This window comes from Petromyzon marinus, unplaced genomic scaffold (genome assembly GCF_048934315.1).
Source record: "Petromyzon marinus isolate PM22_M1 ecotype Great Lakes invasive population unplaced genomic scaffold, UKy_Petmar_22M1.pri1.0 PM_G_Scaffold_32, whole genome shotgun sequence".
Classification (NCBI taxonomy): Eukaryota; Metazoa; Chordata; class Hyperoartia; order Petromyzontiformes; family Petromyzontidae; genus Petromyzon; species Petromyzon marinus.
Window position 1 is genome coordinate 1712245 of NW_027422895.1, and position 11976 is coordinate 1724220.

General features: G+C 49.4%; 1 protein-coding gene across 2 annotated transcripts; it reads right to left on the minus strand.

Moving 5' to 3' along the window:
- Positions 1-487: 487 nt before the first annotated feature.
- Positions 488-10767, minus strand: LOC142915545 (E3 ubiquitin-protein ligase CCNB1IP1-like). 2 transcript variants are annotated; one of them, XM_076061315.1, is made up of 5 exons: positions 10688-10766; positions 8068-8201; positions 3795-4157; positions 2629-2968; positions 488-2060 (listed from the first exon to the last, which is right to left on the minus strand). In XM_076061315.1, the coding sequence occupies exons 3-5, from the start codon at positions 4089-4091 to the stop codon at positions 1846-1848; spliced, it is 852 nt and encodes a 283-aa protein (XP_075917430.1). In that variant the 5' UTR covers positions 4092-4157; positions 8068-8201; positions 10688-10766; the 3' UTR covers positions 488-1845. The 2 variants fall into 2 exon arrangements, with proteins under 2 accessions (XP_075917430.1, XP_075917431.1); XM_076061316.1 differs by having other exon boundaries at positions 1981-2060; positions 2639-2968; positions 10688-10767.
- Between the last annotated feature and the right edge of the window lie 1209 nt (positions 10768-11976).

Sequence of the window (11976 nt, forward strand, 5' to 3'; positions counted from 1 at the left end):
ATGTAGCCCACATGCCTAAACAGCTTTTGTTCGGCCAGATAGAGGGGGCTAAATGAGCATGGCACGAGCTAGAGAAGAGATGGAGTGATGTGGTACAAGAGGATGTGGAGCTGAGTGGACTGGTACCAGTGGTGTCTAGATCGGCCTAATTGGAGGAGGCTCGTGAATGCTGCTGCTGGGCAGTTGGAGGCAGCTGCCCTCCAGCAACAACGTGCAGAGCGCCGGGTGGCTGAAGCACAGCAAGTTGGCACAGTACAGGGCACAGGTGGTGCATCGGCCATTCATTTCAGTCAGTGGACCCCTGGCACCTGGGTCTGCCCCATAACCTCCTACCAGCGGGCCTTCGACACTTCACGTGGTCTCAACATGCACATAGCCTGGCACAAGCGACGTGGTGAGGTCACCGCCACTTAGTGGCGAATGGCGGTTGTTGTGTCGACCTGCATGGGTGGTCTGTGTAATGTAAAGGAAGGGTTGTTGGCGGCCGCAAAGTCCTAAACTTTTTAATGAAAAACAAATGGAACAGGTTCCCTCCTGTGAACAGCACTTACTCCAACACAGCATCGAGAAACAACGCGCACCACGGTAACTCCCGGGTCGGCCGCAGCGAGATTCTAAACGGCACCACCCCTCTGTGCCGTCACGAGCGCCGCCACCACCGGCCTGTCCCCCATCCCCCGAACGCCAACGACGACACCCGGCAACCTACCCGCCAGAAAAAAATTCACGGTGCTCAAGCGGTAAATGTCGTGGGTTTACTCTCCAGCACGCAAAGCGGCGGGATCGAAAGCGGTCGCTCATCGGCCACGGTTTATAGCAGCAGCTGTCAGAGTCGGGATCGAACCCACGACCTCCTGTAGACCGGGCGAGGTAGTTAACATCTCATAGCCACTGTGGTGATAATGATGATGAGAGAGTGAGAGAGACGCAAGCTCCAAATATACGGCAGCAGCTGTCAGAATTGGGATCGCACCTACAACCTCCTGTAGGGCTGCACGGATTCCTCCAGTACAGACAAAAGTTTCTGATGGATGTGAAAGTGACGTAACCCTGTGAGCCCCACCCGGCACGGCCAATGGGAGACGTTTGTCACTTGAACGGAGTGCGGTCGTTTAGTTACTGCCGCTGGTGGTGATCACCAAGCGGGACGTCAAACTCCACTGTCAACGTTGTGGGTTTGCTCTCCCAGAACACAATTGGTGTGCGCTAAAGTAGTAATGAATTGAAACTATTAAACTCAACAATTTTTTTTTCATTTTACCAGGCGAGGACCCACCGGCCCACGCAGCTATTTTCATAAGCGACCTGGCCATCACAAACGATAGCTCAATGACGCGGCGTTATCGTCGTCGTCGTGCGTGAGAATCTCCAGCGAGCGGCTCTCCGAACACAACTGACGGGGGCGACGAGGCGCGCGCTCGCACGCGTGGACCCCGTGACGCTTGTGCACGACGTGGTTTTTTTTGTATGTTTGTCGCTGTAACGTTTTTACCCCGGGGCCCCCGACCAGAAGTCTGTGGGAAAAGAGCTTTACAGCTTGTCGGATTCCTACCTCCAGCGTAAATAAATATTTCCGATTCGGATTCCGTTTGCGCTCAGGAGGCAATCGACTGGCGGTAACGACGAGAGGCTCCTGCCAAGCGCCACAGGGAGTAAGCAGATGACCTGCGGGCAGCGTTAAGACCACAGGAATCTGATGCGCGGTGAGGCCAGTGGGTGAGGTCCTTTCTGCGTCGTTTTTTTTCCCCACGAGTTTTTTTTTTGGGGAACCATGCGACCGCATTGGAGGGCGGGAGGCGGGCGCGAAGGGAAGGAAGGACTCTCGCGTTGTTACCGGGGGGGAGGTCACTTCCTGGCTCCGGTCACCGCGGCTTTGGCGGGGAAGGGGAAGCGGAGGAAGCCATCGGAGTGCGGCGACCTGCCCGGGGGGCTGCCGTTGAAAAACAACGGCCTTGGCGCAAACTCCGTCTCCCCGGGGCGGCAGCGCGGAGGCGTTGTCATCATCCAGCTCCACGCGTTTCGCTCCGCGCCTTGCGACGTTCGCGGGGTTGACGTCTCTGCTACAGGGGGGGGGGGGGGGTGGGGGAAAAAAATGACATTACGTACAAAACGTCACCGTATGAACCTATCCCCATTTTCCCTGCTTGGTCGGTTCCTAACAAAGTTCAAATATATCATTATCAGAGTTGTTTCTTTTTGTTTGCATTTTTGACTGCTTGTGTTGTGGTTATTGCAAACATGATCCCTTGTATAAAGGTGTCAGTTTTTGTGCCAGCCAAAAGGGTAAAAACCTATTCCTATATCTTGTTACTGGCAAAGGAGGTCTCATAATGTAAAGGCTTACCCCGAGCCCTCAATACTCCCTGATGGTGCGCTGTTTTTGAGTTGTACGCCTTTTGGCGTCTTCTGGTCCAACACCAGTGGAGACTAGGCTCTAAGAAAAGCCGTCTCGGGTGTGGACCAATCAAATTCAAGGACAGTGCATATTATTATCAGAGTTGTCTCTTTTGTTTGCATTTTGACTGCTTGTGTTGTGGTTATTGCAAACATGATGCCTTGAATAAAGGTGTCAGTTTTTGTGCCAGCTAAAAGGGTAAAAACCTATTACTAAAGTTCAAACGGCCCTACCGAATCTCACTATGAATGGCGAGGACGCCGCGCCGTTCGGAGCCTCCTCCTCCTCAGCGCGTCTCCCCTCGTCGATAGTGGAGGATCGCAGGCGGAGGCGATCGTACGAGACCTGCAGTTTCTTCTGCTCCCGGTCCCTCTCCAGCAGTTTCTCGGCAGCCTCGTTGTACCTCTTCTTGAACTTGGCCAGCTCGCTCTTGGCAAGCGAGAACTGCCGCTTCAGAGTGGCGACCTCCGTGACCTTGTTCTGGATTTCCTGCTTGAAGCGGTCCTCAGACTGCACCCCGAGCCTCTTTGATTTCGCGGCCAAGTGTTCCTGATACAGTCTCTCCCGGTGCATCTGCGAGATGGAAAATTTGATGAAATGTATTTTTAATCGGTTAAAGAGCCGTACGCGCAAGGGGACTTACGTGTAGAAGAATAACTCGGTTAATGATGCCTCTGGGAACGACGAAGCTCCAAAAAAATATCGAAAGAATGAAAACAAATATTCATAATTTTCTATTTAAAGCTTTCGTGACTGCAGGGATTCATCTTCTGGGTTCTTTCGGTAAGGTCACGTAGAATGGAGATAAAATAATAATAACAGAATTTGTTCTGTAATAACAAAAAAATAACAGAATAAATTCTGTTATTTTTATTATGTTATCTCCATTCTACGTGACTTTGCTGAAAGAACCCAGAAGAAAAATATTCATAAATCACGCAAATTAATTCAAGAGTGACATCTTAAACGCTGTACATGTTCTAAGTAGTGCCGCCGATAATAGACGGACTAAATATTAACTGCGTCATTCCAATGGTGCTCACTAAATAAAGAAGTGCCTCCAAGTCTTTTTGTCTCCGAGTTAGTCACTACTTATGTTTGGAGTTTGCACGTTCTCCCAGTGGCCGTGTGGATTTTCTCCAGGTCCTCTGGTTTTTCCCTCCCAATGTTTAGAAACGACATCTAACGCGTTTTAGAGTATTTGACTGCTGTAAATTTACACGTGATGATAACAGCCGCTTGGGTTGGGCTATCATTCGTGATGGCCAGGTCGCTTCTGCAAAAAAAAGAGGTTACGTAGCTCAGTGGGACTTTATCCGCTAAAATATAAAACATTTCAGTTTGTTACTTTTTAAAAATATTTTTTATTTTTAAAAAGTCACCGATCCGTCGCCGATACCTGAAAGATCCAGAATGAAAGCGCCCGCGAACATATCTCCTGGATGACGTCCGGCCCTAGGCCCGCCAGCACCATGGACTTGTGCTCCTCGGGGGGGTTCAAGCAGACCCGCACCACGTCCAGGATGCCGCGCGGCAAGGCGCCGCACGCCGGGCAGGCGGCCGCCCCCATCTTGAACTCGCGTTCGCCGTCCTCGTCGCAAAAGAGGTGCGAGCAGGAGGTGACCCAGGCGAAGTCGCCAACAATGCGCCGGCACTTCCTCAAGTTGCACAGCAGAATTTCTTCGTGCGCCGACATTTCCTCCCCGCCTGACCACTGGCCCCGGGGGGGCCGCCAGTTCTTCTGTTCCCAGTCGCCGCCGTTCTGGTTGAGGGAAACGAATCGCGGGTGAAACACGTTTTCGCATGGAGCGCGCGAAATGCGTTCGCGTTTTTTTTTGCGAGCTCCTGCCGTTTACTGACCGGCTGAGAGCTCCAGAGAGAGCGCCGGGGTGCGTGCTCGTTCGTTAAGGGCGGCGAGAGATCTTGGTCAGCGTAATGACGGAAGCAAGTGAGGTAAAGTACGATGGCGAAGCAAACAGAAATCAGTTGGGAGAGCGACGGTTTTAGAGGCTAAATTGCTGAGCAGGGGGAGTGTTCTGACCTGCGGTTTGGTGAGTGGGTGGATGAGTTTGTGGGTGAGTGAGCGAACTTGTAAGTGGCTGATGGGCTGGGTGTATGCACGTTGAACTTATTTCACACCGTACAGAGCGAACCGTGCTAATCGGAGGTACGGGTAGAGGACAAGAAACTAAACACAAAGACCAGTGCAAAAGAAATTAGTTTTCAATCTAGATGATTTTAAAATGCACAGTTTCAGTGGATTCCTAATAGCGGAAGGAAAATGGTTCCAGACGGACGCAGAAGCGCATCTGAAAGTGCGCAACGCTTGCCCAAAAACCTCTGCGAGGGTGAGTGTGTTGTGACCTGCAGGGTGGTGGGGTGAGTGGATGGGTTTCTGGGTGAGTGAACTTGTCAGTGGCTGACTGGTTCAGTGAGTGTCTTGTTGTGCCTGCAGTTTGGTGAGTGGGTGGGTGAGTTAGTGGGTGAGTGAGCCTGTGAGTGGCCGACTGGCTTTAGTGTGCTGTCGTGACCTGCAATGTGGTGAGTGGGTAAGTGGATGCGTGCGTGGGTGAGTGAGTGAACTTGTCAGTGGCTGGTTGGCTCAGTGAGTGTCTTGTTGTGCTTGCAGTTTGGTGAGTGGGTGCAAGTGAATTAGTGGGTGAGTGAGCCTGTCAGTGGCTGGCTGACTTAGCGTGCTGTCGTAACCTTCAATGTGATGAGTGGGTGGTTGGATGAGTGAGTTAGTGGGTGAGGGAGCTTGCCAGTGGCTGACTAGCTGCGCGAATGTGCTGCTGTGACCTGCAGTGTGGTGGGTGAGTGAGTTAATGGGTGAGTGAGCTTGTCAGTGGCTGACTGGCTGTGTTGAGTCCTCACCACTTGAGATTGGGACGAATTGGGGAGGCTTTCGTTCCAGAAGTCGATTGACAATGGCAGAGGATAATGACTGCATGCCACACTCAATGTGCCGTCTGTATTCATCCGTATTGTTAATGTATGAATACGCCTGTTGCTCAGGAAAGCCCCACTGAGTCTCAACTCTTCTTCAGGAGGGGTCCTGCCAAGTTTGCACAAGAGGGGGCGATGTTGCTGTGATCCCCCCACTGAGTCATTTCCAGGTAATCTGTTAGCTTTGGGATGTGGTTCTGGCAAGTACCAGTTCCACTGTGTTTGTGGGTTTAGCTATGGGAGGGAAACTCGGAGGAAACCAATGGAGATCACACACATGCCACTCTGTAGTACAGAGAGTGATCACACAAACCATTGCCGGACAGCTGGGATCACTCCGTGTACAGTGCTGTACAGTATCTAAATGTGTAGGGGCCATCCCTTTTGTGCGTACGCAAAAATCTGTCAAAACCTGACCCCGTACGCACGCGGACTTTTTAAACACCCCCCCCACCTGCCTACGTACATTCGCCTGACGCATCACCCCCCCCACCCCCTAGAATCCTGTAGAACGGCCGATATGTAATCCATGCAGAAACGATCAATTATTAATATTAACGTGTTTAAGCAAACAGATAGTCCACCGCCGGCTGCATTATTATCGAGGCTTCAACCCCCCCCCCCCCCCCCATTTCCTATGCGTACATTGTGAGTAGACCCCCCCATATGCAAGCGTACGCATTTTGGGTATCCCCCTCCATGACAACGAACTAAATGGATGGCCCCGTATCGGGAAAAATCGGAGGACCCTGAGACAAATCCACGCAATCAACATGGGGAGAGAGACGCAGACTCCAAATATACAGCAGCAGGAGCAAGCGTGGTCAGGGCCTGGGCGCGAACCGACGATCTCCTGTAGGCCAGGCGAGGATGTTAACATCTAGTCACCGTGATGATAACAGGCGAGGTAGGTAACATCTCCTAGTCACCGTGATGATAACAGGCGAGGTAGTTAACATCTCCTAGTCACCTTGATGACAACAGGCGAGGTAGTTAACATCTCCTAGTCACCGTGATGATAACAGGCGAGGTAGTTAACATCTCCTAGTCACCGTGATGACAACAGGCGAGGTAGATAACATCTCCTAGTCACCATGATGATAACAGGCGAGGTAGTTAACATCTCCTAGTCACCGTGATGACAACAGGCGAGGTAGTTAACATCTCCTAGTCACCTTGATGACAACAGGCGAGGTAGTTAACATCTCCTAGTCACCGTGATGATAACAGGCGAGGTAGTTAACATCTCCTAGTCACCGTGATTATGACAGGTGAGGTAGTTAACATCTCCTAGTCACCGTGATGATGACAGGCGAGGTAGTTAACATCTCCTAGTCACCGTGATGATAACAGGCGAGGTAGTTAACATCTCTTAGTCACCGTGATTATGACAGGCGAGGTAGTTAACATCTCCTAGTCACCGTGATGATAACAGGCGTGGTAGTTAACATATCTTAGTCACCGTGATGATAACGGGCGAGGTAGTTAACATCTCCTAGTCACCGTGATGACAACAGGCGAGGTAGTTAACATCTCCTAGTCACCGTGATGATGACAGGCGAGGTAGTTAACATCTCCTAGTCACCGTGATGATGACAGGCGAGGTAGTTAACATCTCCTAGTCACCGTGATGATGACAGGCGAGGTAGTTAACATCTCCTAGTCACCGTGATGATAACAGGCGAGGTAGTTAACATCTCCTAGCACATTCCAAACCCTGCACAGCAATCGAATCGCTGGGGATGGGAGGGGGGGTGTAAAACGTCGTATTTCCAAGCAAAGTAAAATGTTGTGGACCCCATGAGGCTGATGAAAGTTTCGCCCTCACGAAAGCGATGCTGGGTCGTGGCTCACAGGGCGATACCAAATAAAAAATAAAATAAATGAATTAAATCCATCGCCTCACAACTTTTTGAGGGTTTCCCGCGCTTTTTTTATTGTTTGTGTTTAGTGAGACACCACGTCTGAGGGTAACCCTCAGACGTGGTGTCTCATCACTACTATGAGGCGACTTTTACTGGTAGGAAGGAAGATTGTAAACTGAGTGTACCAGCCTGCAATAGATTAATGTGTCCGTCCGTCCGTCCCCTTTCAATACTCTAACGAAGTGAAATCTCGTGTGACTGTCATCCTTTATTTAACCACGTGAGTGACGTCATTGAGAGTCACTCTCTTGTCACTGTCATCCTTTGTTTAACCACGTGAGTGACGTCATTGAGAGTCACTCTCTTGTCACTGACATCCTTTATACTGGTAGTAGCGAAGATTGTAAACTGAGTGTACCAGCCTGCAATAGATTAATGTGTCCGTCCATCCGTCCCCTTTCAATACTTTAACGAAGTGAAATCTCGTGCTGTTGGGGTGTAAAATCAGCAATAGACAGCGCAGAGACTTGACAAAATTCCAATGTTCCTACCAGCCCACCATGCAGGGACCTGTTAACCCCTCCCCCCCAGCGTGTAATATTGTTTTTGTAGTTTATAAACACTCGTATTCCCGCACTTTTTATCGCTTGTTTCGTGACCTTCAAGGGGTGAGAAAAAATTAAGAACAAAAAACCCCCCTCAGACGTAGCAACTCCGAAGTCTTAAAAAAAAAGACGTGTAAAATTGTATTTATAATCAAACTACTCGGCAACGTAAAATAACAGCCCTCTGCTTGATATGAACCCCGAAGTGTTTAATGTGAGATATAGAAAAAAATATATAGTTTTGTGTTGTTTTTACCTCACAGCAATCCACACGCTCGGTGACGTCACCCTGCAGCTGCGCTCGAGAGTGGTTGCGGGCGACCGTGTGACGTCACGGACCCCCCCCGCACCCCTCCCCTTCCGCGTGACGTCACCCCTCGCGCTCGTGACCTGAACAAGGCAGTTGTTTCGATTTAAAGCTTTCGTGACTGCAAGGATTGATCTTCTTTGGTTCTTTCGGTAAAGTCACCACCACGTAGAATGAGAATAAAATAATAAATTGATAAAATAACACAATAAAATACTCACGACGTTTCGGCCACAACACAAGCGGCCTTCATCAGGTGAAGGGACAAGACTGTCTGGAGGACAGCGCTGGAGCGAACACAGCCAAGCTCAGACCGCGACCTTTAAGCTGTGTGAGAAGAAACAGAGCGCCTTGACAAAGGAATTAGCATAGAATTGAGCATTGAAATAGCTGAGTGATTAGCTAAATTCAATGCTAATTCCTTTGTCAAGGGGTGCCTCTGCAGATGTGTATGCTTTAACTTTAACATAGCCATTTCTGTGACCAGTCACAAGCTAATCACTCAGCTATTTAAATGCTAAATTATATGCTAATTTCTTTGTCAAGGCGCTTTGTTTCTTCTCACACAGCTTAAAGGTCGTGATCTGAGCGTGGCTGTGTTTGCTCCAGCGCTGTCCTCCAGACAGTCTCGTCCCTTCACCTGATGAAGGCCGCTTGTGTTGTGGCCAAAACGTCGTGAGAATTTTATTGTGTTATTTTATTTTATCAAGCCTGTGTGTGTGAGAGATTGTCAGTCTGTGTGAGTGTGAGATTGTCAGACTGTGTGTGTGTGAGATTGTCTGCCTGTGTGTGTGAGATTGTCAGTCTGTGTGAGTGTGAGATTGTCAGCCTGTGTGTGTGAGAGATTGTCAGTCTGTGTGTGTGAGAGATTGTCAGTCTGTGTGTGTGAGAGATTGTCAGTCTGTGTGAGTGTGAGATTGTCAGTCTGTGTGTGTGTGAGATTGTCTGCCTGTGTGTGTGGGTGAGATTGTCTGCCTGTGTGTGTGTTTGAGATTGTCAGTCTGTGTGTGTGTGTTAGATTGTCAGCCTGTGTGTGGGTGAGATTGTCTGCCTGTGTGTGTGTGTGTGAGATTGTCAGTCTGTGTGTGTGTGTGTGAGATTGTCAGCATGTGTGTGTGTGAGATTGTCAGTGTGTGTGTGAGATTGTCAGTCTGTGTGTGTGAGATTGTCTGCCTGTGTGTGTGTGAAATTGTCTGCCTGTGTGTGTGAGATTGTCTGCCTGTGTGTGTGGGTGAGATTGTCTGCCTGTGTGTGTGTTTGAGATTGTCAGTGTGTGTGTGTGAGATTGTCAGTCTGTGTGAGTGTGAGATTGTCAGTCTGTGTGTGTGTGTGAGATTGTCAGCCTGTGTGTGTGGGTGAGATTGTCTGCCTGTGTGTGTGTTTGAGATTGTCAGTGTGTGTGTGTGTGTGAGATCATCTGTCTGTGTGTGTGTGAGAGATTGTCAGTCTGTGTGTGTGTGTGTTAGATTGTCAGCCTGTGTGTGGGTGAGATTGTCTGCCTGTGTGTGTGTGAGATTGTCAGTGTGTGTGTGTGAGATTGTCTGCCTGTGTGTGTGTGTGAGATTGTCAGTCTGTGTGTGTGTGAGATTGTCAGCATGTGTGTGTGTGTGAGATTGTCAGTGTGTGTGTGTGTGAGATTGTCAGTCTGTGTGTGTGAGATTGTCTGCCTGTGTGTGTGAGATTATCAGTCTGTGTGTGTGAGATTGTCTGCCTGTGTGTGTGAGATTGTCAGTCTGTGTGTGTGAGATTATCAGTCTGTGTGTGTGTGAGATTGTCTGCCTGTGTGTGTGTGTGAGATTGTCTGCCTGTGTGTGTGAGATTGTCTGCCTGTGTGTGTGGGTGAGATTGTCTGCCTGTGTGTGTGTTAGATTGTCAGTCTGTGTGTTTGTGTGAGATTGTCTGCCTGTGTGTGTGTGAGGTTGTCAGTGTGTGTGTGTGAGATTGTCTGCCTGTGTGTGTGTGAGATTGTCAGTGTGTGTGAGTGTGAGGTTGTCAGTTTGTGAGTGTGAGGTTGTCAGTGTGTGAGTGTGAGGTTGTCAGTATGTGAGTGTGAGGTTGTCAGTGTGTGAGTGTGAGGTTGTCAGTGTGTGAGTGTGAGATTGTCAGTGTGTGTGAGTGTGAGGTTGTCAGTGTGTGAGTGTGAGGTTGTCAGTGTGTGAGTGTGAGGTCAGTGTGTGAGTGTGAGATTGTCAGTGTGTGTGAGTGTGAGGTTGTCAGTGTGTGAGTGTGAGGTTGTCAGTGTGTGAGTGTGAGGTTGTCAGTGTGTGTGAGTGTGAGGTTGTCAGTGTGTGAGTGTGAGGTTGTCACAGTGTGTGTGAGGTTGTCACAGTGTGAGGTTGTCAGTGTGTGTGAGTGTGAGGTTGTCACAGTGTGTGTGTGTGAGGTTGTCACAGTGTGTGCGAGTGTGAGGTTGTCACAGTGTGTGTGAGTGTGAGGTTGTCAGTATGAGTGTGTGAGGTTGTCAGTGTGTGTGAGTGTGAGGTTGTCACTGTGTGTGTGTGAGTGTAAGGTTGTCAGTGTGAGTGTGAGGTTGTCCCAGTGTGTGTATGAGTGTGAGGTTGTCACTGACCCTGGTGAATCTTCGTCGTTGTCAAGGCCGCAGGCTTCACCTCCCTCACGACTCTCAAAATGGCGGCGAGCGAGGAGGGGGAGGAGCCAGAAAACTTCGCGTCACGTGGGAGGGGAGAAACTGAAACCTGATTGGCTCCAAGGCGGAGAGATTTTTATTTTTTTTACGGGAAAACTTTATTGTTTTTAACCGTACGATGAATTTACAAAACTCACCATCAACAATAAACACTCGCGTTGGCATTGGCGCGGTCTGAATAAATAAACACAAATTTTTATTGGTTATGTAAATATTTACAAAACGCGGTAATATCACCCAAATGATATTCTGTAGTTAAGATTCTTTCCCGACTCGATCCATCAGAATCGATCTGCGGCTTAATCCTCAAATCGATTCTCTCCATTCTTTCAATGCATTAACAAACGATTCTTAGATTCTATCGTCGATTCCAGCACACCTTTAGCTAAACAGTGTCTGAATCTGATCTCCTGTTGATGCCCCCACACCTGAAGATGACTGCTTTGTGTTGAGACTGGCACGTCGAGGTTTTTTATTCATTATTTTTAATTTATTAATTTTGAAACCCCCCGTTGACTTTACCGAAAGACTCAAAGAAAATGAATTCCTGCAGTCACGACAGCTTTTAAGTCAAGATTCAAACAAACCTCTATCATGGTTATATTTGGTTGTCAGATGGCTTCTCACATTTAGTTGGCACGCGTCAAACGAGAAATTGACAAGAATGCAGCAGGGACGTGGCCAGACTCCACCGAGAGACTTGCAAGACATCCATTCTGGTCAGCACCCACGGTGGCTAGGAGATGTTGACGACCTCGCCCGGTCTACAAGGAGGTCGTGGGTTCGATCCACGACCCTGACACTGCCTGCTGTTGCTACTGCTACTGCTGCTGTATATTTGGAGTTTGCGTGTTCCTCTCTCTGAGCGATATCACGGTACGCGAGCACTGGCCACCACCGAAAATCGCCACGTATGCCCGTACACGCCGCACAGTACTGTACACAGTTGCACGGGTGCGCGATCGCAACGCAGTCACACTGGTATGCGAGCGCTACGCGCTATTGTAAACAATCGTGCGGGTACGTAAACACCACACACTTCGTCCCGAGGTGAACAGCCGCGCATACACGTAGACACCCAGCACACTCTGCCCTCCACTTCACGCTCCCAAAAGACCACACAACACAGTTTAATCCCCCCACTAGCGAATTTGATTTACCTGAGCAACTCGTTTAACTACGCGTGTGTGTGTACGTCAGTGGCTGCCAGC